This window comes from Ixodes scapularis, unplaced genomic scaffold (genome assembly GCF_016920785.2).
Source record: "Ixodes scapularis isolate PalLabHiFi unplaced genomic scaffold, ASM1692078v2 PGA_scaffold6__148_contigs__length_123643588, whole genome shotgun sequence".
Classification (NCBI taxonomy): domain Eukaryota; kingdom Metazoa; phylum Arthropoda; class Arachnida; order Ixodida; family Ixodidae; genus Ixodes; species Ixodes scapularis.
Genome location: NW_024609881.1, coordinates 77,736,989 through 77,763,988, shown reverse-complemented (window position 1 = coordinate 77,763,988; position 27,000 = coordinate 77,736,989). Strand labels below are relative to the sequence as shown.

The 27,000-nt window shown below is 44.8% G+C and overlaps 2 protein-coding genes across 2 annotated transcripts in view; both read right to left on the bottom strand.

Moving 5' to 3' along the window:
* LOC8028061 overlaps nt 1–8,343 on the bottom strand; it is a 49,902-nt gene extending 41,559 nt beyond the window's left edge. The window contains exon 1 of the mRNA XM_029968250.4: nt 7,752–8,343. Within this exon, the coding sequence (XP_029824110.3) occupies nt 7,752–7,920 (169 nt within the window). The 5' untranslated portion in view covers nt 7,921–8,343. The remainder of the gene's footprint in view (nt 1–7,751) is intronic.
* Nucleotides 8,344–16,986: 8,643 nt separating this feature from the next.
* On the bottom strand, nt 16,987–26,964 carry LOC115309985. Its single transcript, XM_029968253.4, has 3 exons — nt 26,421–26,964; nt 25,898–26,016; nt 16,987–17,378 (listed from the first exon to the last, which is right to left on the bottom strand). Exons 1-3 carry the CDS (start codon nt 26,744–26,746, stop codon nt 17,134–17,136), a joined length of 690 nt encoding a protein of 229 aa, XP_029824113.3. The 5' UTR covers nt 26,747–26,964; the 3' UTR covers nt 16,987–17,133.
* Between the last annotated feature and the right edge of the window lie 36 nt (nt 26,965–27,000).

Below are 27,000 nucleotides of genomic sequence, written 5' to 3'. Positions count from 1 at the left end.
AAAAAAGTGTTGCGTGGTTTGAGCTTTTAACAAAGTGAGGTTAGTCGGTCTTCAAATGGACTGGTGTATTTTGTTGTTAATGGGTAATTTGACCAGCAAGTGAGACCGCTAGCAATCTATTTCGTGCGTCACGCCTGAGAGGTTGCACGCGACCGCAAGCCGCAACGATGCTCATCGGACCAAAAACGCCACGGGCAGTAAAAAGATAAAGAAGAAAGTGCGGCTATTTATGTTTTCTCTAGAAATGCATAAGAACTGACAGACCACATTTTCATTACGGTGAATACGTTTTCGCAACCTATTGAACCCGACAGTCTACTGACGATAGCAAGAAATATTAAAAATGCTTACGTGTATATACACTAAAATTGAGCAGGAATAAAAGAAATGTATACCTACTAAATCTGATATGTCCTTTCCTCGTCTGAAGCGTCTTTCTTTCAAAGCCTGACCCAAGACTTTAACGGTCTGACTTAATTAAACGAATTAGGCGCTGTTTTGTCCGCTAGCTCCATTTTGTCTCTTCTAGGCTTGGCCTTCCTTCCAAAGTGTTCTCCGCTGCGTAGGTGGAGCTGCCTTCTGCCGGTCGGCAGAAGGCAGCTCCACCTTTCAGGGCAACGGCATACAGATTGGACCTATGAGAGCCTAACTAGGCTTTTTTCTCTAGAACTAGACAAAGTTAAGAGTAAACGTAAGGGGAAGCAAGGACATAGACCAAAAAGTTGGTGGGACAAAGAAGTGAAGCAAGCGATACAAAAACGTCAGGAAGCCTCTAGAGAACACAGGTATTCCAAGCGTAGTGGGGAGTCCGAAACGGAAGTAAAAAGAAAATGGGACAATTTTGTAACATGTCGCCGAGAGGCATCCAGTTTGATCAATGCGAAAATTCAGAGAAAGGGTGAGGAATGGATGAGTAATGTAAGTAAGAAAGATAGAAATGCTGCCAAGAAGTTTTGGGAGCACTTGAACTCACTCGGTGAAACAACGCAAGCTAGACAGAGGTTCATACTCTCGCATCAGGGAGATCAATTAGAGGGAGATGATGCGATACAATATATAGGAGCAGTGATGGAGGAGAAATTTCGGGAACGGGTACATGTGGAAGATAGGAGAACCGAAGGAAGTAGCAGTCCAGTTTGTGACATCGCGGATTTTGGACAAAGAGAATGGGAAAAGGCGGAACGAAGAGTCCCTAGTGGCACGTCGACAGGCACAGATGGTATCCCTATCAAGCTGGTGAAGAATTTGGGTCCTAAATCTAAGGCAAAACTAAGGGAGGTAGTGAGTACCATGATAACAAAAGGAAATATTCCAGATGAATGGAGGCTTAGTAGGATGAGTATGATATATAAGGGAAAGGGAGATAAGTCTGATATTAGGAATTATCGTCCTATAACCGTGACACCGGTTATTTACAGGTAGGTAATGCAGATTATAAAGAACAGACTGGAGGAATGGGTAGATTGCGAGGGCATACTGGGCGAGTTACAGAACGGGTTTCGAAAACAAAGAAGGTTGGAGGACAACTTATTTTCTCTAACACAGTGTATAGAAATAGCGCAAAAAGAAAACAGACAGCTCTGGCTGGCATTTCTGGATATCAAGGGTGCCTATGACAATGTGAACCAAAGAAACCTGTGGGACATAATGGAGAACTTAAATCTAGATGAAGGACTAACAGCACTATTAAGGAACATTTACAAAGATAACAAGGTGATTATAACATGGGAAGGAAAGGCGACAGGGAAAATAGAGATAAGACGAGGCCTTAGGCAGGGGTGCCCGTTATCGCCTTTGCTGTTTATGTTGTATCTGAGAGGATTGGAGGATAGACTAGAGAAGAGTGGGCTTGGGTTCAACCTTTCTTACAGTAAGCTAGGCCAAAAAATTCAGCAATCCTTACCGGGATTGATGTATGCGGATGATATTGTACTAATGGCTAACAACAGGACAGAGTTGCAAGAATTAATGAGCATCTGTGGTAGGGAAGGAGAGGAATTAGGTATAGAATTCAGTAGCGAAAAATCGGCAGTCATGATTTTTAACGAGGATGAAGTTGAGAGGCTGAAGATACAGAATATTACAGTTGAGAGAGCTAGTAAATACAAGTACCTAGGAGTATGGATATGTGATGGTGCAGAATATCTCAGAGACCATGAAAAGTATATAATAGGTAAGGGCAACAGAAATGCAGCTGTAATGAAAAATAGAGCACTTTGGAATTACAACAGGTATGAGGTGGTGAGAGAGATTTGGAAAGGGGTCATGGTGCCTGGCTTGACTTTTGGAAACGCAGTGCTATGCATGAAATCCGAAGTGCATGCGAAACTAGAAATAAAACAGCGCGGAGTAGGTAGACTGGCTTTGGGGGCGCATTGCAAAACGCCAAACCAGGGAGTACAAGGAGACATGGGATGGGCATCATTTGAGAGCAGGGAAGCGGTGAGCAAGGTAGAATTTGAGGATAGGTTGAGGCTAATGGATGGGGAGCAATGGGCGCGAAAGGTTTTCAGCTATTTATACATGAGGAGTGTTGACACAAAGTGGAGACAGCGCACTAGGAAATTAAGAGGAAAGTTTTTGGGCTATAGCGAAGATACGGAAGAGCAAGTCTCAGTTAAGAAGAAAGTTAAGGCCACAGAAAGAGATCGGTGGCTAGAGGGAATGCAGACAAAGACTGCTCTGGAAAGCTATAGATTAAACAAAAGAGTTATTGCCAAAGAAAGCATTTATGACAATTCTAGGGGAAGCTCATTGCTGTTTGAGGCAAGAACGGGTGTTCTGCGAACCACACTCTAAGAAAAAAGGGAGGAGAAAGGTAGCAAAAGCGACTGTTCCTCCTTGTTGCGGACAAGTTGCCCAGAGAAGGGAGGAACGGCAGTTCAGATGAAAGGAGGAGGGTGAGTTCCTCCTTGTTCAGTTGGCGCAGGGGTAGAACATCGCGCTACTGACCAAGTGGTCAACGGTTCAATCCCCAGGAAAGTGTTTTTTTTTTTTTTTATTTTTGTTTACCAAAACACACATAAACAAACCCAGACCGATGAAAGGAAAATTAAAGTCCTTATTATTCTCCGAGACGTTTTCCTCCTCCAGGCAGACCGGAGAAAGCTTTCGCCCTCCCGACCAATCTTCTTTCGGTTTCGTTTTTCGAGCACATCGCGCACGTTGTTTAATAAATTAATGTTGAGTTGATTGAGCTTCAGCGGCAGCGAAGGCCGCCTGTAATTTCGTCTTCTAGTCCAAACGTGCAGAACATTTCGGTTGCATTGACGTTTTTACCACTAATTTGATCAAATGAGCTAACGAAGCCGCTAGAAACAGCGAAGTTCCGGAGCAGTGCCAGCAGTGCTACATACACTGGGTAAGACGGCCGTCTCCAATTTGCGGGACACACGCGGAACTACAGAAGTGAAACCACGAGGAACTGTGTCGACGTTTTCGACGTTATGGAAATCGCGGGAACTGCGTCCAAGGAAGGCAGGTTTCCCTGCCGGCTGCCTGGGTGCCTTCCGTGCTGAGTTCGGTTCCGTTGTCCCGTGCCGAGTGCCAACCGGCGTTCAACGTGATTCTTCTGCGTGTCAGCAACATCGTCAACGTGGTTCTGTATTTCTTCGTGTCAGCGACATCGTGATGGCAGTGTTGTGGGTTGTGAACAGAAGACTGGAATTATCGCCGATGTGACCGTGTGTTCGCGTATCAGTGGTGTAACCAGTGTAACAACAAGATGAGATGACGTAAACTGTCGGGCATTGATGCCGCTGGTCGGGCCGTTATCGGAGGGGCCGGGGTGTCGCAGGATGACATTCCGCTTTACATTAAAGAGTTTAAAACCACTTGAGGGATTAGGTGCAGTCGATCGACGTGTGGATAGTCATGTTGGAACGCTGGTCTGAACGGTAAGCTCCTATCGTACAGTGGCCAATGTGACTGTCGGTCCCCGAGAGCGATTGCGCTCTGGGGAAAAGACAACACTACGAAAGTATGACGGAAAGTACGTATATTTATAATGGAAGTTTAGCATAAAAAAAAAGACAGGCAAAAATCGAAAAAAAAAAAACGCTATCCTTTATTTTACTGTTTAAATATATTACGGTTCCTGTAGAAACTGCCCTCTAAGTGGCGCGCTGGGATGAGCGCTAGAAGTTTTCGAGCTCGCAACGTCGCAGCTCCGTACACTTAACAGTTGTCGGAAGTCGCGGCTTTGACTGCATTCAAGTTGATCGAAAAGCGATTTCTGTGCCCGTGAAGCATCACTTCCAGCTGAGTGGATATCCGCTCTACAGAGATTAATTCAAGACGGCAATTGCAGCTTTGCGCGAACAGCACAAATAGAAAAACGAACACTACAATATAAATACTGGCTACGAAGGGCCATGCGGGAAAACAAACTCATGGCTTGGAACCACATTGGAGCGGCTCGATTTATTGGCTTTCAAATAATTATGGCATGATTGAGCGTCTTCTTTTTAATAAGAGATTCATCCCCTGAGCCATTAAAAATAGCCTCAGATGTATGACATTGCTGGAAAAGAATGAATATGTTCGGAATATTTTTTTTTGCTTAGGGAGTCACCGAAAAATTCCGCACGTTCAAAACGACCACTATAAAACACGGAAACGCAGGGATCGCTAGTAGTGATCGGGGTAGTGTGCTGTTGTATTGATGTTTGTATGTGCGATGCCTGTGTATGCGTTCAATATATGTTGACCTGATGTTTGTAGTGTGCGCAACGTGTCTACATGTGTTAGAGATTCCGAAGAAAAGGAAACGCAATTGTGGCGTAAGAAAATAAAAATATTTTTTTGTAAAACATGAATTGGGCGGTGCCTAGCGCCACCTAGCCTAGCTACGTGCGATTACTCTGCTTGACCCTGCCATCTGGTGGCAAGCGATTTAACATCCTTTTACGCTACGCGGCTACGCCATAATTTCGTGTTACCGTGCTGAGATAAGCCAAGAGGTTGCTTCGGATTTGCTTTTTTTTGAGAGCGGCTTTTGGTTTTGCGGGCGAATGATTTTCACTCCTCCGTGATGTGCGGTTGACGCTACGGTTGACGAAGGAATTGTGGCTCGAGGAATAGCAAAGGTAGGACATAAAGTGCGCGAACTGAGTGCCGGTTGTCTCCGTTGAACATCGCAGTGCTGACGATGAGAAGACTGAGTGACTGCATGCTTTCGAAACGCAAGTTTCTTTACCTGCAGGGGTAAAGAAACTTCGGAAATAAATACAGTTCGCGGAAAGCTCGTGTCACGTTTTTATTTCCTGCTCCTCTCGCTTCGTGCAATAGACTTAGTGTTCTCGTTAAGCCTTACCGAGCTCGATTTGCTCGATTCGTGGCCGCCATAATGCGATGCAGTCGACGGAGGAACTTTTCCTCCCCTGCTTAAGGGACGAAAGTTTCTCCCTTTCTGAAGGAACATATGTGTCAAGAGCGTTCCTCCCTTTAGGGAGGACTATACTGACCCTTTTTTCTAAGAGTGTAGAACATACAGAGTGAAGTACCAGGAAATTGATACAGTGTGCACTGCTTGTGGAGAGGAGGACGAGACGGCTGAGCACTTGATACTCTACTGTAAAGGGCTTCACCCCATGCCTACCGAAGACAACATAGATTTAATAAAGTCATTGGGTTTTAGAGACAGCGAAGGGAGAGTGGATTTCAAGACTGTAGAGATTACCAAGCAAAGATTAAGTGAATGGTGGCAGAAATCGAGAGAAAACTAGGTATTTTCTTATTCACTGATGGCAAGGGGGTTTCATAGCCTCACTTTCTTTGCACTGCGGAGTGAATATATTTCACATTTAAATATTCTAAGCTTAAATGGTAAAACAAAATGGCTAGGTGGCGTAAGCTACCGCCCGATCCAAAGGGCTCAGCCGTATTCATCCATCATCCATCCATCCGGCGACACTAAAGTCACTGACAGCCTAAAACACGCAAGGCGCGGTGAGTCGCGTACATCTTCTAATCACTCCGCAGGTGCTGAAATTGCGGCATTGACCTGTAAGAACGCCGCAAGGCGAATCCCGAAGCAGGGCACGTAAATATAAGAAGCCACGCCCCGAGCTTCTTAGACTCTCGGCAGTTCAGTTGGGAAACTGCCCCTTCTCTGAAAAAGTGGCACCGATCCGTACTCGAGAACCGGGCTAATGGCGATCGCAACGCCGCCTTTCCTCCCGCAAAGGCCACTCGGGGAACTGAACGGCTGCTTGTATTGGTTCTGAGGTATCGCATTCGATAACGTCCACTGTGTCAGTTCTATTTTGGCTTTAATCGGCCACTTTGGCGCCGAAACATATACGGTGGACGTAGTTTAAGGAATGCTAACCCCCGACTCCCAAGCGGACGCACCGCGTATTACTACTGAAGTTAGGACGCGCCCAAGTCGGGACGCGCAACCTGAAATCCCAGGTGAGACATGGTTGTATAAAAACAATATTAATTGCGCCAGAAAACCTTGTAAACTAAAGATTTTAGAAAACATCACGCGCCTGTTATTTTGTACTAATCTCCAATACAAGTTCCTACAAACAGAATATTTTCTGTTTGTTTTTACGCAAAAACATACTTTCTAAAATCTCCAGGTGACCACAGTAAAGAAAAAGGATTGAGCCGCCATCTTGGCACCTCGAGCGTGGGAGCATTCAGTGACTCTAGTAGTAGCCATAATAGGCAACTTTCGTGTTTCAACTCGTCGCTAAAGGGTGGCGCTGTTATCGTATTAAGCTCGGTCTCGGTGGAGGCCAGCGGCCCATGTTTCGAAGGTGACTTTCTCAACTGAGTGTTCTAGTAACATTCGCTGTCGGTGGCCTTAGAACATAGCGGGTCGTGTGGTGAACGCATGAATAGGCCGCTTACCAAACTTGCAACCATGCAAAAAAAAAAAAAATATATATACAGGGCGTTCCCGAGTAAAGAAAACCGTGTTCTTCGGCACGTCTAAATAAACTATGACTCGTAGAAAGGTCAAACTGCGTGAGAATGTGACGCTAGCGGTTGTGATAGAACGCGAATGGTTGAGGACATGACGTATTCCTCGATGAAAATATAAGTGAGAAAGACGAAATTTCTTTCTATGAGCCGACGCCCACCTAAGCGTAATATCGTCAAAACGGGAAATTACATTGTGGGCGCTATCGCAATGAAAGAAACTTGTCAGTAAGAAAGAAAACAGTATTCTATTTCTTGCCGACAAGTGTTTTTCACTGGAACAGGTACTTCAGGCAACCACGATGTCATTACCTGTTTTGACGACATTTGGCTTATGTGGACGTCGTCGACTCATGGGGAAATTTTATCTTTCTCACTTATATTTTGATCCAGAGAACGTCATGTCCTCAAACTTTCGCGTTCTATCCCAATCGCTAGTGTAACATTGTCACGGAGTTTGAGCCTTTTGTGATGCATAATTTATTTACCCGGACCAAAAAAAAAAAAAAAAGCACTGTTCTCTTTTCTTGGGAACTCCCTGTACATCACTTGCACGTGACGCCATCGCGCCATACTCGTAGTCATTCGTACTGTTTCTTGCCAAGAGAAACAAATTTGGTTGTGCAAAATGTATGTTCCAGAAGGTAAACTCGTTCAGCAGCAAAGCCACCACGATGACTGCTGGTGTGACGGACCAGTGCTTCATGTATGGTTTCCCGAAAAGTGTGTCAATGCCACTTTGCGCCAATGTCAATGGCGCAAAACTGGAAGAGGACGTATATGTTTGAGCGAGAGATGGTTAACAAGCAATGACTCACCTGTCACATTGTGGATAGCAGGTGGAACAACCGGGGGTTCGTCAGCGGCAGCCTCAGGAGCAACTGGAGGTACGGCTTTAGGAGTAGTCGGTACGACGTCTTCACCGGAGGTGGCGATCTTGACGATGCACACCGCAATAACCGCTAGGCACAGTTCCTTGGCAATCATCGTGCTGGCCGAAGGCTAGCTGCTAGTCATTCAAAACCTTTTTTTTTTCAACACTTCAATTTGTCTCGTGGACGGTCTGTTTGCCGTTTTCTCGCTTGTCGATTTACTAATGACGTAACGGTGTGTTACTACCTCCTGCTAATTGTAACTACCTGCTACTGTTCTTCTTTGGGGTTATGCCCTTCTTTTGTAGTAAATCTGGTTTTGTGAGCCGTCTTATTGGCAAACGCGTTTGATATGTCTATCAGAAATTAGTCAGAGCGCGTGTCCTTCAAATTACTATGTTCCGAGTTTTCACTACGGTAGCACCTGTGAGTAAAAATTAGAAAATCTAAGAAAACAAATGCTGGGCTTCCGATGCTGATATCAGATATCTAGTCGCAGTAGCCAACACATAAAGTAGTTAAGCTCTATGACAGCGGATCGGATAACGTGTGACGAATCGTAAAGAAGCTATCTAGACTTCTAGTCTGTTTAGCTCTCCTAGTCAAGGTTAAGGGAGACAAAAAACGCCGTTGCGTTATTTCTATCCTATCAATGAACACGGTATGTTTGGCCAGTATTTTACAATCCAAGTAGGCCAATGAGACACTATGCTTACATTTTAAAGAAAGTCCCTCAAACACCAGGAGCTAACGTTTATATACTAAAAGTCGGGCAGGGTCCTAGCTTTTAGAGGGGTACCAATCACGCACGTACCGCGCAGGCAACTGTCTGGGCATCAGTCACGTGCGGCAGCTTTTCAAATGCACGACAGACGAACACAGGTGACTGACGAGCGATCACACTTCTTCACCCGAGTTTACGATGCTCTTGGCGATTCTTGGAAACGGTACAAGCACTTGAGGAAGTTTGCTCTTTGCCGCACCGGGACACTGCGCGGACACTTCCTGGGGGTTATTGAATAATGCAGAATCACGTGCTGGTACCTTGGTCTCGTGGTCTTCTTGCTGTCTGAACTTAGGTCGCGCTGTAGCTTCCCAAACGGAAGACAACAAACAGTCTGGAAGACTTGAACCTTCACCTTATTCCTCCACTATAAAAGATGCGCGTCTTGAAGTCAGGGTGACATTCTGAAGTCGACAAGCTGTCCGGCGATCACAATCTCCATGTTCTTGTCGGCGGTCATCCGGTAGTCCCACAGCCGAAGAGCAAAAAGCGACAAGCGGCCGGCGACGTCCTTCCACGAGGGACACGACGAGGAGGAGCGAGTTCAGAGTCCGCGGACGACTTCTGGATCCGACGGTGTCACTGACGCTCCCGCTACTCGCGCGGACCGACCACGGTATGGTGACCACTTTTGCCGTGGCTCCGCACACAGAAAGAAGAAAAACAACTAAATGTGGGCTAGGAAACTAACGCTGGCACGAGGCGAGGAGGCCAGGTCCGGAAGAAAGCTGCCGCTTGCCTCAGATGTAGGTCAGACGTTTCGGCTTTCTGCACATCGCTCCCCTCCCCCTCTTTTCCTTTCCCTTTCGTTCTCCTCTCCAGGAGCCACTTTCCCTGGCTCTCAGCGTCACAGACTTTACTTTTGGTTGATGGGGGGCCCCCCGATCATTTGGAAGGAGTGTCTTCGAGCAACCACGGACTGGGGAAATGGCGTTCCTCCTACAACACAGACATTTTTTAGTTACTGTAACGAGTTTCTACCCTTAAGCTTTTGAGCAATAATGGAAAAAAAAAAAAGAACTAAGCAGTAAGATTTCTAAGAAAGCTAATTTTAACGAAAGATTCATCCTGGTCGGCGCATTCCTTGCACACAAAAAAACTCTGCGGCTTGATTTGGCTCCAAGAGGTGTTAGGAGCGCTTTCTGCGTCCGTTTGGAGGCGCATGCACGTCTGCTCGGAATGGTTATTGACCTGGCCTGGGTCTTCGCCCTTCTTTTTCAGCCTTTTAAAATGTTTTTACTTCTTTTCCTCGTGTCGAAATTGGCTCGGCCCGTCGTGAGGAGGGATTGCGCCACACTTTCCTTTTGAAAATTGCTGTGCCGTTAAAGTCAACGCACGCGCGTAATATAATTAGATTTATGAGTTTCCGCGCGTCCAACGATCGCTCCGAGCGTCAATGATCGCCCTGAGCGTGATCCGTGAGTGCCATAAAGCAAATATGTAAAAGTTACTCTTAAAAAGTAATTAAGTTGCACATTGTTATTCCGAGCTACAGCGTAATTATAGGTTACAAACATGGCTGTAGAATCAATCGACTAGCCAACCGAATAATCGACTGATATATTAATCGCTGACAAATTCCTTGGGCGATTATTCGGACAAAAGTGGGCTGTTTTATGGGTTTGTCATGGACACCATTTTGTCATGATTATACATGGCTTGCACTGACGTCACATCGCGTATTTTAGCCACCATAAAAGAGAGAGAGAGAGAGAGACGAAAGCTGCTTTTGTAGAAATTCTGAGGGACGGGTTAATCTTCTATAATCTTCTGGCGGGAGAATAGCGACGTCTAGGCTAGTGCCACTAAATAAGCTAAGCAGGCTAGTACCACTAAATAAGTGCCACTAAATAAGCTAAGCGCAGCTCATTTAGTGGCCCTAGTCTAGGCAAATCTGGGAGACACAAAAGATGGTAAGAGGGAAGCTCCTTCTGCCTCTCTTCTCTGGCCATCGGAGCGCTCTTTGGATGAAGTCTTGTGCAAGCCCTGTTTGTTATATTTGTAAAAGGAAATCAGTGAAATGTAATTTATTATTTTTTTAACCGGCGTTTTTTTTTTTTTTTTTTTTTTTTTTGCTATTTATATATATTATATATATATTCGGAATAATCGGGCTTTACGCTTCCCGGCACGCCATCTATTACCTCTAAATTAAAAATAGCCATTGAGATAACGGCAAATAAAGGTTATGCTAAAAATAACATTCAAATTTTCTCGTGGCCGTCCAGTGACTGTTTTGAATTCTTTTTCTTTTAGACAGGTCATTTAGAAAAAAAAATAAAAAAAACGAGTATTTTTCGGATTTTGTGTTGTTTCGCTGGCACGAGTTTTTTTAGCTTTCATTTCACACCATCAAACTTCCCGTCGGGAAGACGCTGTAGTGCCCGTTCTCAGTGCTGCCAGTAAAGGCTCTCGAACCAAATTTGAAACTTCAGTAACTTCGCGAGAGAAAAGAAAATATTGTGACTTGTAATGGCTGTACCTAACATCAGGCTGGAGTTCAAACTCGGTTTAAAATCGCGACATTTTGGAAATTTCAAGCGCAAATGCGCGGATTGTGATATCCAAGTTATCGTGTAACGCTATGCCCGACAAAAAAGACCAACCGGGCCCAACTGCGCTGTTACTTGCGTACAAAAAAAAAAAAAAAAAAAAAACTAAGGGTAAACTTTGTCAGAATGGCCGGTCTCTCCATAGCTTTTTTTCTTTTTTTTTCTTTTCTTATTATACAAAGTTTGTACTGGTGTAGGCCTTTAGCGAAAATGAGGGACGGTCTCGAATAATAAATAAAAACGTGCTCTCCTGAAGGCAATAGACGCGGTGGTTGAGGGCAGTACTGCCGGCTGACCGCAATAGGGAGTTTTCGTGGACCGTTTTCGCCGTCCCGCAAGGCCCTCCGCAACCCGCTACGATAGCGGGAACTCCACAGTCAAGGCTATCGGCGCGCAGGCGCAGTAGCAACTTCTTCGTTGCGGACACCGTAGCGGAGGGGGCAACGCGGTCTACGAAAACTCCCTAATGATATTGAAGTAACGGAACAAAGATACGCTAGTTGATCATTTACTGAAATAAAACCACAAAGCACTATAGGCTGATATTGGAGTAGCCATAAATATTCTAAGAACGCGAACCGTTTCACAACGGCAGCCACGAGCCACGGTGCCACGAGCGAGAGCTCGATGTTGAGTACAGCCCGCCGGTATCAGCTCAAAGATGGAGAACGGCAACCTCCCGGTTTGTCGTTTGCTAACGGAATTGGGCGCGTGCCCTCTCTCTCGCTTTACCCCGCCGAACCTGCTGAACTTCCCGGATATATGGAGAGGGCGCTGCGGTCAAACAAAATGGCGGCGCCCTGAGAGCGCTAAATGGAATGAATGAACAGGAGGCGCATTGGTCGGTTGCTAAAGTCAGCGCGGCTGGTGGCCAAAAAGGACAACTTTACGAAGTCCATGTCACCGAGCGATTGGACACGAACTCTTCGTCACAGTTCGAAACGGCGCTCGTAGATTCGAGCTCAAGATCGGGTCCAACGATCGCGGCTGCGAGCCGTCTCAGAGTTGCGAAAATTCCCCGTAAGATGGCGTCATTTGTCAAACCAAACTTTATTGCCCAGTGTGCATTAAAGGAACACTGACACCTCCCCAAGAACTTTTTTTTATTATTTTTTTGTCAGGTGTTTTATTATGGTGTCAGAAATGACACCCCCCAAAAAACCTTTTGTTCTATCTTTTTGCCAGGCGATTCGATATGGTTGTCAGAAGACTACCCAATCAATATTTTGCTAGAGCGTCACGTATATGTTTTTAGTAAAGTTTAAAAAACTTAACTGCTCTCAATCGAAGCTGGGCTGGGGAGGAAGAAGAAATATAAAGATACCGACATTGCACGTCGCTGTGCAACTTTTTTTTTCTTCAATCAATAAATTTGCGTCTCTTCAGAAACTGCAAAAGCTGGGTATTATATGTTTCCCTATTTTCAATATTGGGTGTGTGCCTTCGATGACCGACGACTTTGATTAAATTTGGTGGTCGCGTCGAAACCTTAGAAAACGGCCCGTGACCACGGAAAAGAGAGTGAGGGCGACTCAGACCGGCCAGTTCTCGATCGGCGGTTTTCGGGCGGAAAGAAACCGAATTTCGAACCGCAAATTCTCTTCTGGGTAATTGGGCTCTCATATGTCACGTACAACTAAAAACCTCGGCGAGCATGAATACCCTGTCGGTGTCCCTTCAATGGGAGGCGAGCAGGAGGGGCATAGCCCCCTCTACTTACCTTCCCCTCCTCCTCCTCAAGGGCTGCGCTCTAATTCGACGTTACAGGGAGTTGTAAAAGGCTTTCATTTTTTCTCTCCAACGAAATTGCAGCTTTTTAGAAGCCACAAAAAATGGGTATCATATTTCTTTTCCATTCTTAAAGGGACCATGAAAAGACCTTTTTACTTTTTCCAGATAACTTTTACATTAACCCGTCAATGTTCACTGAATGTCGAACAGGCATCCGTTTTCGTCTCGGTTTATTAACTTCTACACAAAAAATTAATGAAATATCGACTTTTTCTTTCTCTCCAACTGACCGCAAAACAAGCCGTGACGTACGCTGTTTCCGGAACCGGAAGTTTTCTCGGCAGTAGGAGAATGGGAGCGTTAGCGGCGACGAGTTGGGGTGCGCCGGTAGGTTTTACTGCGCTGATGTCGCCGACGTATTTTCTGAATCGGCGCCTCTCATCGCCGCATCGCAGCTGAGGGAAATTCAATGAGATATGTTGCGCTACAGCGACAGCATGGGACTATACTCCGCGACAACTTTTCTTGGGAGGAGAGCCTGCGTACACTCAAAATGGGAGAGGGGACGCGGGCCTGTACCTTCCACTGCATTGCCAAGAAAAGTTGTCGCGGAGTATAGTCCCATACGCCGGTATGCCTGTTGGGAAGTGCAGCGAGTCTTCCGGTGAAGACTCCAGAAGTCAACCCAACTGTCATTGTTGGTAAAAGGCGGCCCGTGTCAGTCGTTTGCAAAGCGACGTAGATGGAAACAAATTGCCGCGGCGTTTTTCGCGGCCTCGGAGATGCAGGAGCGAGCCGACGTTAGAAAAGATACGTTTGAACTACGAGTGTCAGCAAGAGCCACGTAAATACCTGCCCAAACTCGGAGCGGACGCGCGCGTTTGATGGAAGTGCCGTATTCGCGCTGTTGGTAAGCGCTTCGGGACCGATCTTTTACGATTGCAACTCGTTACTGACGCGACACTCGGCAAAGAAAGGTTGGACCGGCATTGCACGTATACCTCCCACGAACTGTTATAGCTCGACAGTGACGTGCAGTCTGTCAGAATAAAAATGGCATACCAATAACAAAGTGTACATACAGTGTTACGAAGGTAATCCATACGGCGTTTATTTCAGCTCTATATCACACAAACAAGAAGATAGAATCGACGAGAGTCCCTTTTCGACGAGTGTTCGTCAACACTGCCTCGGAAAACAAGGGGAAGAGATTGACCTCACCTCTTAATCTAAAATTGAGGTCAGCGATCAAACTATAATACGGGAAGGGTCCACAAGGGTAGCGCGGGCATATTCCATTCAGCACGCCAGCCGGTCGTAGGCAGACGGTCTTGCGACGAAGCAACGCTGCGCCGAGTCGGAGTGCCTGCTAGGCCTATATTCTGAGCAGCTCGCTTCGTCGGAGTCGGTGGATTCGTCGCCGTTGTCGCTTTTCTCGGGTGTTTGTGGATCCAGCGTTCTTGTTCGTCGTGGTCTGTTTTAAGTACTTTTTTTCTTGCTGCTTGAAGTCGGCACGCGCGAGAAGAACACGTAGAAAAATAAACGTTCAGTCAGTCAGAGTTTTGAGAGGAAGGAAACCAAAGGAAATAACCGTTCGTCGGTCGTCGCGACCCAAGCAACTGAAGTCGGCCCTGCCCTAGTGCGCACGCGCAGTAGTTGCTTCGTTTACCACACGATAGATGGCGCTTGGCACTCAGCATTATTAAATTAGACAATTTTCGCCACACATCTCTAATTATATATGCTACAAAATGTGGATCTGAATATTATTTAACAAAACTTTTAGGAAACATTCGCCGGCTATTTACTGTTTACGATCACGGTGCTGGTGAGGTAGGCTCTTACCCAATAGGCGACGTGGATTCGGCTGACGTGCCCCGTTTCCGCGGATGCATCGTAGTGAAAAGGCAGCGAGCTTTCGAAGGAAAGAAGGCGCAGAAGAGTCCAGTTTTCTTTTAAAAGTTCTATAGCAAATAATTTTTTTTAGCTCCCTATTTTTGTGTTTCTTTTCACACCTTTTACGACGAGCGGTGGATGAAATTCGATTTTAAAATCATTTCATGGTCCCTTTAATATCGTGTGTGTGCCTACGATGACCAACGACTTTGATTACATTTGGTGGTTGTGTCTAAACCATAGATACGGCTCGTGACCACGAAGAAGAGAGTGAGCGTGTCTCAAACCGGTCAGTTCTCGATCGGCGGTTTTCGGGCGGAAAGAAACCGAATTTCGAGCCACGAATTGTTTTCTGTGTACTTGGGCTCTTACATGTCATGTACACATAAAACTCTTGGCGAGCATAAATACACTCTCAGTGTCCCTTAAAGGGTCAAACTACAGCGCGGACCAAGATTAACTTCCTGAAACTCGCGAAAAGCGTCGTTTGTGGTTTCGCGACCTTCCCCCCTTCTCTTCTGTGAAAAAAACGCCCGCCAAATCTTGTGATTACGCCCGCTGAAACGCGCGTAAATTCGTCGAGAATACGCCCATGTGGGTCGGCCATTAGTCGCCTGTTTCCGGCTTGAGCGGCGTCGCCGTCGGCCTAACCGCGCGTTACATTAGAGAGTTTTAGCAGATCGTTTTTTCGCCCCGATAACGATACCTCCTCTCCCCTCCGGCCTTCGATGACCAACGACTTTGATTACATTTGGTGGTTGTGTCTAAACCATAGAAAACTGCTTGTGACCACGGAGAAGAGAGTGAGCGTGACTCGAATCGCCCAGTTCTCGATCGGGGGTTTCCGGGCGAAATGAAAACGAATTTTGAGCCGCAAATTGTTTTCTGGGAAGTTGGGCTCTCGTATGTCATGTACAAATAAAAACCTTGGCGAGCATAAATACCCCCTCAGTGTCCGTTTTAGATGAACTAAATAATCACGGTGCCGCAACAACATGATGAATGAATGAGGACGTGAAAATATCTTACTGATGTGCAATTTACCTCGTCAAAAAAAAAAACTGAACGCAAAACATGTTTTTGTGCGAGACTTGTAGTGAGACCCCCGGACTGGAATAAATTTATAAAATAAAAAATTGCCACAAGTCACCTAAGGAAAGCTGTCTATTGCTGTTTAATTTTTATTTGTTAATAAAAAAAAAAGCTTATCCAAATCTCATAACACACATCGAATTTGATTACTATGGCGCGATGGTCCACAAAATTCATTCTCACGCCTGCCAAATACTAATCTACGCTCATCGCCTACCACTCGAAAACAAAAAAAAAAAAAAAAATATTCATAGCAAATCACTGGGCTTCAAGCGTTGCACTTGAAGCATGTGGTTAGAGTCCCAATTCCTCTCGGATTGACATCTACGCTTTCGGCGCTCTTCATCGCATAGTTTCGCTACTGGCTTAACGCGTTGCATGTACACTCGATAGCAATTCCTAGAGTGGAGGACACCGGCGCTAACCCGGGTTTTAAACCCCTAGAGCTCTTCCAGAACCTGAATCAGCCATGAGTGTCGAGCTAGGGTGTGACGTCATCACCTGGTTCAGTCAATCAGCGGCTTTACGAATTTCCATACTCCTTTTCACCTCCAGAACCGCAGTAAAAAGTCCGGCTCCTGGCCGGACTTTCCCCTTTTACGTGGAGAATAAGATGAATGCAGGTGCATTTTAGATTAGATATATGTTATCTTATCAAGACGTAAACGTTTCTAAAGCCAATGGCATCTCTTCTTCCTTCGACAACCAAATCTCGTAAGAACTAGTTTGCGCGGCGTATCAACAATGCGCAACACTTGCTTTTTTCTTGAGGTGAAAACTAGCATAGGCACCCCCTTGACGAGACAAAGCACGTTTCACGTGAAAACTTTGGTCGCGCTAACAAGTCGGGCAAAACGTCAATATTGCGCAAACAGTATCGAGGTTCTGTTCAGCAGAAGTTCAAATTCCCCCAAAACACAAATTGATAAGATTTCCGCGTAGGTTCTCCACCAATAACATCTTAAAAGTATAACAAGCCATTTGTCCGAACACACGCCCACCTGAACAACTTTATTCCGTGCCTTCGCCGACATTCCTTGCTGAAGTGTAGTAGGGTCGCACTTCGCCTTCACGCTTTCGAGGCTTCTCAACATAACTGATACATTTATGCTTTCGCCTGCTAAAAAAAAAAAAAAAAAATTCACAGATTGCGGATTCTGCGGATCCGGTGCAACCTGGGCACGGCAGCCTGATTGCAACCAGGCGCAATGCCCCGATCCTCTATTTTAGATGAAGGAAGGAATGCGAGCACGACGTTCAAGGCACCAGCTTTTCAGGGGTCTTCGACGTCGTTGATGGGCAACGAGGGCGCGGCTGGCGCTGGCTGGCGTGCACCACCAGCATACCTCAGCCAGAGGATGTCAGGAGCTGTCGCCATTAGCGCCGCCCTCAGTTTCTCCAATTCTGTGGACGATGCAGGAGGAACCGACTCGCAGGGGTCGAAGGAGCGGAGGTCCCTCCTCTCAGTCCCAGGCTCGTCAACCGAGACCTGTGGCACCGAAGCAGCAGGCTTTTCCGCTGCAAAAACAGTTATAACATTGAATGCGCTTTGTCAGACGATTTCCCAGGGGTTCTGTAAAGTCTTATAATAATAATAATAATAATCATCTTTATTTTGGGATGCCCAAAAACAACCACATTGGTCTTCTTATTGGTGCACCAACACAACAAGCAAAATGAGCAAGCAAGTTACATAGGCTCTAAACATTTACTTAAAAAAAAATAATAAAACATCCAAGACAAACATAATGCTAAGGGGCTAGAATAATTTCCTTTAAATCGCGACGGTACATAGAAATTGATGCAGATATATCAAGGTGGGGTGGAGCGAAGGTATTATATAATGACTGAATCCGTAAGAGAGGTGAGGTGTTACACGGCGAGCGAACATCAAAACAAACAAAATGTCTAGTTACTCGGAATGGAATATGAAAGTTCACTTTTGCAGGGAGTTGAGCCGAATCAACAGCACCATCCGCAACCTTGTGCAGAAAAATTAAATCACGAACAGTCCTTCTTTTAGACAATAGAGAAAGAGATAACATGTTCATTATATATTCATACCTATAATAAAAGCGTCGCTCAAAGTATCTATCATAAACGATCCGGACAAGTCTTTTCTGAACATTTTCTATGCTCATAGCCTGTGTGTTAGAAATCGAGTTCCATACGACAGAAGCAAACTCCAGTCGTGACCTCACTAAAGAGTTAAAAAGGTTAACCATTGAATGAGGGTTTCTAAAATTACGCGTCAAACGAGAAATTACCCCTAACGCTCTAAAAGCATTGCCCACGACCAATGACACGTGATTTCTAAAAGATAAAGCACTGTCAAAACACACACCAAGGTACTTTAAGATTGATACACGCTGTATAGGCGATCCATCGAGATAATAAGTAGACTAAAAAACAGAATCCCTACGGCAAAAAGAAATCACTTTTGTTTTTTGGGGGTTTAACAGCAGTTGATTATTTTTACACCACTGAAGAACGCTGGTAACGTCACCTTGCAGGACATCGCAATCTTTAAGACTATTAATGCTTTTGAACAACTTAAAGGAGCTGTGCAACGATATTCGATTGGGATGTTTTTCTCTCTACACGAGCTTACTGGCACACCTGGGACTCAAGGATACTCACACGCAACGCCATTGGTGAAGAAACTCCTTTGTTGCGGTGTAATTTCAAGGACAAAAGCGATCATTTTCATTCAATCTCTCCTTTGCAAAATTTGATGACGTAACTCGGGGATCGCAGTACACCCAAGTGACGATATTTGAATGCGGTTCATAGATTGGAGCCGAGCATTGCGTGGGCACTCGACTTGGGCTCGTGACAATTGCTAGCTCGAGAAGCATTCGGGTTGTGACCCTTGTCCAATCGCTGCAACGACGACAACAGCCGAGCCATAACAATGTCTGGAACTCAGCGCGTGTCCTGCGCTTTGCCAACCCAGCGCGTGGCTATGATCAACACTGGCGGCATATAATCGGCTCCAGATCACGTGGCCGCTTGTTCTGGCTGCGAGTTGAGGGGGTGAACGCTGCTCGTTTTTCTTAAATTTTTTTCTGGGACTTCCATTGCGTGGGGTGAAAAACGAACGCGTGTTTCATAGGTCATTAACGTTAGGGATCCGTTTTAAGCGGTATTTGTGCACAGTACAAAAATTGTTGCATCGCTCCTTTAAGGTCATCAGCAAAAAGAAGTAGTTCGGAACTGTTTACGCAAGACACAATATCATTTATGAAGATCAAGAACAAAAGAGGGCCCAGTATTGATCCCAGGGGAACTCCGGACGACGAAAAAAAATTTTCAGAGAAACAGTCACCAATCCGAACAGAGTTTGGGCGCAGTGACAGATAGCTGTCAAACCATTCGCATAATTCAAGACACACTCCATATGAAGACAGTTTACGCAAGAGTAATTTATGGCTCACTTTGTCGAACGCTTTAGACATATCAAAACATATTGAGTCGACTTGTCCTCTGCTAGCCACAACTGGGGCAGAAAAGTCTAAAAATGTACATAAATTAGTCTCGACTGACCGACCACTCAAAAAACCATGCTGCAATGAAGTTATTTTTTGTCGGAAATAAAGTAGCATTCTCTTACGGATGACAAGCTCGAAAACTTTTGAAAAGCCACAAAGCAAGGAAATTGGGCGATAATTTGTAACAAGGGACGCATCGCCATTTTTTAGAACCGGAACGACCACCGATCTTTTCCAAAGAGACGGAAATGTTCTCGAACTAAGAGAAAGATTGAAGATATGCTTTCGAATCGGAACGAACAGTTCACTGCATCCTTTGATAATAAAACTTGGTATCCCATCCGCGCCACTGGAAAACTTCGGTTTCAGCTTTTTAATCGCTTCGGTGATTTCAGCTGAATCAACACGCACTGAAGACGAAGAATCATGACAGTATAGGAAATTGTCACCAGGATGATAAGATTGGTTATCGAAAGAAAAACAATTTTTAAAATAATCTGCGAACATATTTGCAACCTCAGAGGGTGCAGATTGATAACAAGGAGCATTATCTGATCCATCACGCAGGCAGATAGTGCGACTAGCCTCACGTGTATGAAGTTTCACAAACTTCCAAAACGTCTTCGGTCGACGATTTACACTATTTTCTACGTTGTCATGATGTAGGCGTTTATCACGCTTGAACCGTTTTTTCACTAAGGAACGATATATGCTAAATTTGGCGTACCAAAGATCAGAACCGGTCTTTTTATAAAGTCAGTGAAAGTGATCCTTTTTTCTTAGGTTAAGCCTTAATTCTTTAGAAAACCAGTTAGGAAATATCGACGGCTTGTTGTAGCACTTAGGAATAACTTTCTCGATGGCACTTTTTACAACTGTAGTAAGCGTTTCGGTGGCAAGATCAACATTTGACATAGAAAGAACACAACCCCAATCAAAATGTTCGATGTGTCTATAAAGACTTAAATAGTCACCTTTAGAAAAGCAGTAATTTGATGAGTAACACGGAACTCTCGCTTTGTACGGGAGAGAAAACTCAACAGTAAAAGGTGGATGGAAACCATCAATTTGAACCAAAGGATTCACAGCACGCTTTAGACTTAAAATTGGCATGTTACAAAGAGCAAGATCTAAAACGTTTCCGGCCTCATTTACGATCGTATTGTGTTGCTGAAGACCACAGAAGTTTATAAAAGATAACAAAGAATGCACCTTGGTACATGTGTTTGTGTTGCTTTTTACCGTTTCCGCAAACCAGACAACACCCGGTAGATTAAAATCGCCGTAGATTTGAACACGACACTTTTCGAAATTAATCTGCTTACTAATTGCATCAAAATACTCGATAAAAACTGTTTGGTCTGAAAGGGGCGGGAAGTAATAGGTACCTATTAGGTAACTGAAGCCATCACTGGCCTTAATTTCAACCCAAACACATTCAGAATAGGATTCGAGGTCAAATCTTCGATGCGAGACAAGGGAACATTCAACCGCCATAAGGACACCCCCGCCTAGCTTCTGTCCTGTACAGGAGTACTCTCTATCTCGGCGATATACATTGTACTTATGGCAAAAATAATTTTCATCTGGAATCCCGTTACAAAGCCACGTTTCAGACAGACAAATGATATCGTGATTGGAAACAATTAAATTCGACATGAACTCGTCGGCCTTCGTACGTAGGCCCCGTACGTTTTGATAAAACACTTTAACCTTGTTCACCATCTTCATTTCCAATCACGCTCACACATTTGCCACCCCTTAGGACCGAGTGCCTTGAAACTTCTTAAAATCTCTTATGACGAGAGAGACGAGAGGACATACTGGCACCACCAGTCGGGTAGCCATGGCATACTTGGCAATCGCAAAATTTCCTTTTTTTTTTTGCACAATTTTTCGGGGGTTTTGAAAAACTTTTGGCAATGTTATAAGTAGGGTTCCGCGTTTTCGGTTTTTATTTTATCGAAATTCGGCGTACTTTTTTCGGTGTTTATTTTAAAATTCAATTTTCGGTTTTTTTCGGCGTATATTTATTCCCAAAACAGTTTACCGGTTTCTTTCGGTGAATATAAAAAAAAGCACCATCGGCCCTTGTAGCTGTGATATTTGCTATTACTCAAAGAATAACGACACATACATACGTAGTCCTCGCTACAACTCCCGTCAGGACACACCTCAAAATCCCGGAATTCACGGGCATAATCTTCAGTGCGCTTATTTTTCCTTCCCACTCTGACGACGTGACCGTCTGAGGTGATGACCGTACAAAAACTAGCGGAATGTCAAAAAAAAAAAAAAAAAAAAAAAAATCCATGGTGTTTATGTTTTTAAGAACGGGGAGGTGTGAGAGAGTGTGTTAAGAAAGGTATTGACGGCTTTCCTCCATGTCCTTTGAAGTGCATGAAGCGAAAAACCTGATACTAGCCCACATCCGAACTTTTTTTTTTTTTTCGGGACCTGAAATTTGACACACTAAGCCCGATCACAGAAAAGACACAGATGTCCCGCGAAGGCCAATCCAAGACCTATTTGGTTGCATGTTGAACCTTGGAAGAGGGCAATCACGAAGACGTCACACAATGTCGAACCTCGCAAAGGTCTCTCTCTCTCTCTCCCTCCGCCAACCACCTCAGCGCGGCCCTAAAAAACGGAACTTTTTCGGTTAAAACCGAATTCTAGAAAACGGATTGGACGTACTTTTATCGGTTTAAACCGAAAACGCCGAATCTACAAACTGACCTTTTTCGGTTAAAACCGAATTTCCGAAAATGGATTCGGCGTACTTTTATCGGTGTTTATCGGTTTAAACCGAAAACTCCGAACCCTAGTTATAAGCAACTATTTCTCATAGGTATGTATGTAGACTTGACCTCGCAAATGGCACAAAACCTTTGTTCTATAGGGCCAGGGTAGAGCCACTAAATGAGCTAGAGTATCGGCACTCTGCTCCCCGGTATTGTTGTGGGTGCCGCCATCTTGGTGCTTAGTGCAGAGCAGACGCAAGTGCTGATCGTCGTGAATCAAAAGTGTGACTTCCTTGGCATTGGATTTGGTGTTGGGACGTTCACGTAATATTGCTTTGCTCTGTCGCGAACTGTTTAAACATTTCTGGAGGACGGCAAAGCGTTTTTCGTGATCTAAGATAAAGGTGCAGATAACTGGCAACCATGCTTTTAAGCCCCAAGATGGGTGAGTGTCGTTACTCTGAAGCGTAACTTATTTAGTGGCTCTAGTGCAGGGGTCTCCAAGCTTTTTTTGGCTAACGGGACGGATCGATCTATCGCGATCTCTAGGGCTGGAAAAGAGAGTAATTATAAAACAAAACTAAGTAAACCAACCTAGATAAACATTTCAACACAAAAATAAATGCTATAGAGACTATTAAAAAAAGCCTAAGGTGGATGAATACATGTACTTAAATTGAAATTTAATATTTAGCTAATTACGACATTACACGACAATTGGCCAAGAAAACACCCCAGACATGAAGCAAAGCGCATGGGATCTTTGGCACATTCGCGCAGGGCAAAAGTCTTATGAGAATGATAAAACTAATTCATCAATATGCGGCAGTTCTGACAGAGGACATGTACATGAGAGCACAATGGGATTTTAACATAATTACGCAGACATGAAGCCGGGGGCTAAGAATGGTAATGCTAGGGATGACAATGTTTGAGTAATAATATGGCGATAGGATCATGTTGCAATGCAATTTCTCTCGTTCTTTGTGGTATCTTAGCTTGCTCATTTAGAGCACATTGCGGCACCGTTTCTTTGCGTGCGCTTTTTGCACCGCTAGCACCGGGTCTGCTAGAAACGGGCCGAGAGCTGGGCTTCATTGGAAAGACCGCGGTTAGGCACGGGCTGGTTTAAAGACTTCCGCGGGCAAGATCTGACCCACGGGCCGGGGTTTGGACACCCGGCCCACGGTCCGAAGGAGTCGCAAGTTTGTGACCGGGCCTTAACATTTTACTGTAACGACCGGCTGCAACAGCCGGCTGTGACGGAAAACCGACACCGAAAAATGTTCCGCCCATGGGAAACCATATCAAGACTTCGGTTTCCGGCAGGATTTGAACTCACCACCCAAGCGCTATCAGTAAGGAATACCCCCTCGGGCAATTTAGCTATTCACTGCGATAGATGCCCTTGCACCCCAGAATTAGAAAAAAGCTAAATTCTGATAAAGCTAAGGAGCAAAATCTCGAGAGAGCTGTACGAGTCATTCAACATTAGATTGCAGGGGGATGACATACGCATAAGACCTTCGACAGTCCATCTAACGGAAAGGAGTTTGAATTCCTGTTTGAGAAGCCCGATTGGGTGTATAAATAGTGTGTATTGTTTCAATAAACATTTAGTTGAAAGTAGCGCTTCGAGTTATCTCCCTTACTCTGTCCCTGTCTTGCGGCGTATTTTGTCAAAAGAGATCATGTACCAACAGGCCCATCTGTCACTATTGATATTTCCTGCCTGCATGCCCTATAAATAGGATTTCGTAATTTCAGAGTTTATTTTTCACTGGAAATTCGAGGTTTATTAGAGTTTACTTTTGTTACATTCCCAATTCTCAAAAATGTGGGGCTTAATTTTACTCTGTTCTTTTTTTTTCTCTAAATAAAAATAATGTTTGGACAAAAATGTACACTAAATTAATAAAACAAGTCAATGGTCTCGAAAGATACTTCTGTGGCTGCATTCGGCATTGGTGCCCTTGCGATTGGCAATACTGTCCCATGACAAATCATAAAAACAAACACTTTGGCCCATTGTGCAAAATGGGCCTTGACGAGATAAATGGTAAACTCCCTTTTGTCAATAGTCCAAGATAAAAGAACTGAATTGGCCTTTTCCTAGAACTATCAGCTCTGTGCAATGAGAAACTTTATTCGTAAACTATTGTCTTTTTAGCTTTTTATTTTGCCATTGGGACCACAAAATTAAGTTTTCAGATAAATTCTAATTGTTTAAAATATTACTGGTGACTGTTTTTCAGAGTTTATCGAATTTATCCGAATACACGAGTCCATACCTACAAATTGTTAAAGCCGACTTCCCCTGCGTTTTCTCCTCCCATATCCCGCTCGTCCTCATATACAGGTATTTAGAGATTTAATGTACTCACCGTGTCTTCCATGTCTTTGGTCAAAATTGATTTTACTCAATACCTCTCTGCTCTCATACGATGAAGCGAAACATAGAAACTCTAACCAAAAATTTAATAAACATTTACCCGACGTTTCGGGACCAGTTCGGTCCCTTGTTCACGGGTGAGTGACCTCACCTAACCAGGCAGAGGGCTGCCGAACGTTTACCTTCAACTCTCAAACGATGGCCTGCACTCCCTTGTTCAAAGTATTCCCATACTTTACACTATCCTGCTATTCTGGCAATGCTCCTTTGTCCTACCTCTAAACTTGCCTGGACTTCAGAACTCATGCACAAGACTGCATTACCAAAGGTTAATCCTGGTACCCTTACCCCTTTCCATACACCCCTCACCACTTCATATCAACTAAAGTTCCATAGCACATTGTGTTTTATAATGTCCAAATTCATTTTACCTTTATGTATTCCTTCCCTCCATTAATCCACATTCCACATTCGTCTAAAGTTTCTACCATTCTACTTCTGACCCTGGACTTAGGGCCATTGAGCTTTAATAAAGTTTTCTCCTCCTTCTTCTCTATCTCAATGCTCTGTATTTTTAAAGGGTCCCTCTTGATGTTGTTAATTAACATGACCTCAATTTTTGTTCCACTGAACCTGAATCTGAGAACACACTCTTCCTCACCACGGATTCCAATCGATTTCTGCAACTCATCCCGGTCAGAGATACGGCTCTGATCCCGGTTATCTGCTAAGAGTAGAATGTCATCTACATGCACCAGACATGGTAGTTTCTGCCTCACTGTTGTCTCTCTCTCCATATATGAGACATTGAAACCTAATTCCCTCTGCTCTAGCCTCGGCAGCAGACAACCCTGCATAAGCACCTGCCTTATTGCTGCTGGCTGTGTGGTTTCAGCCTCCCATGTTATAGTTACTGTATTGTTCATGTACACTCCCTGTAAGAACTTCACCAATTTCACATTCAGACCCAATTTCTTTAGCTCTGCCTGAAGAATTTTGTGATTTACGTTGTCATACGCTCCCTGTATGTCCAAAAATGTCATCCACAACGGTTGTTGGCTTGTCTGCACTATTTCTATACATTTTGTGACTGTAAACTTTATCTAGTCTCCTTTTCTTAGGAAAACCATTCAGGAGCTCTCCCAACATTTCTTGTTTCTGCCAATTCTCCTAATCTATCCTTCACCACCTGCATAGCTGGTTTGTATAGGACAGAACTCAACATTAAGGCACAGTAGGACAAGCAGAGACGTAGCCGGGGGGGGGGGGGGGGGGGGGGGGGAGGGGGGGGGGGGGGCATAGAGCTCCCTTCTCCCTCCCTCCCTCTCTCCCCCCCCCCGAAACAAAATCCTGACTACGTGCCTGCGTACAAGTGAATAATTTTACAGGGTAGTGATAATGCAAACATACCTTCAGATGGTGCGATCCCAGCACCGGGTGCGTCGTCAGCGCAAAAGGTCCTATTGCCACTGCAGATTTCTTGTGCTTTCAGAAGCAATGCTGCAACATGTCGGCATCTCTGGCTTTTGCTGCATAGTGGAGAGAATACAATAATTTAAATAAATATATTTCTAGCAGTTTCACTTCTAACTGTTCACCATGTAACGCCCATTAAAATGTAAACAATTTTGAAAAAAAAAAAAAAATAAATATATATATATATCTTTTTTTTACAGCATTGTGTATGTGTTGCTGCAAAGTCGCTCACATTAAGATTCGACCGCATGACTCCGCAAAGATGAGACTCAATTAGACCTCATAATCTGAAAAAGTTGTATGCAGTGCTGTCAAATAGGGCACAAGTGCATAGCTTTATCACGGGTGGCTCTCGCTCATGATTAAGCTCCCGCGTGTTCAAGGGAGTGACGCACTATCAAAATGCACGCAGAAATAACACGGCCGATAGACACTGGTCAAATGCTGAGTGACTCACCCATCTTTGCACCCGCAATCGGCACCCTCCACCGAGCCGGTCCTCCAGTTGAACCACGCGGTCACGGTGTAGGGAATACCCTTATTCCAAGAAAGAACGATGGACCGAACAAGACACATGTTCGAGTCTGCTGGCCAGTTCCACATCACGTCCTTCACGTGCCCTGCATCTTTCATGGTCCATCCGAAATGCACTGGGCGCAACGACGCCTTGTCCCTCCGTAGGTAGGGCCACACATGGTCATGGCAAAGGTTCGCAACGTCGGGGGGACCTCGAAACCAGCGATCGGCCTCAAATGCGAACGGGATCTCCTCGTCACGAAACATCGCGACTCGAAAGCTTCGATATGCGGCGAATGAATGTATGCGCGAAAAGCTAATCGTACCGCTCAAACAAACGTTGTAAGCGCGTCGTTTTCAAGTCAAGAACTCTCGAACCCAGTGAGGAAACTGGATAGATGGATCGAATGGATATGGCTCTGGATATACGGCTCTGAAATGGATCACGGCTTTGGATTCTGGAATGGATCAGAGCAATGGATGGGCAGAGCTTCTGTGGGATGAGCGTAACGTCTATCCAT

Bases quoted from the DNA above. Each gene is read 5' to 3' on its own strand.
- LOC115309985 (XM_029968253.4), bottom strand. From the start codon at position 26,746: ATGTTTCGTGACGAGGAGATCCCGTTCGCATTTGAGGCCGATCGCTGG. The intron at 26,017-26,420 runs GTGAGTCACTCA...TCCACTATGCAG, and splicing joins GATTGCGGGTGCAAAGATGG to CAAAAGCCAGAGATGCCGAC. The intron at 17,379-25,897 runs GTATGTTTGCAT...CTGTTTTTGCAG, and splicing joins TGGGATCGCACCATCTGAAG to CGGAAAAGCCTGCTGCTTCG.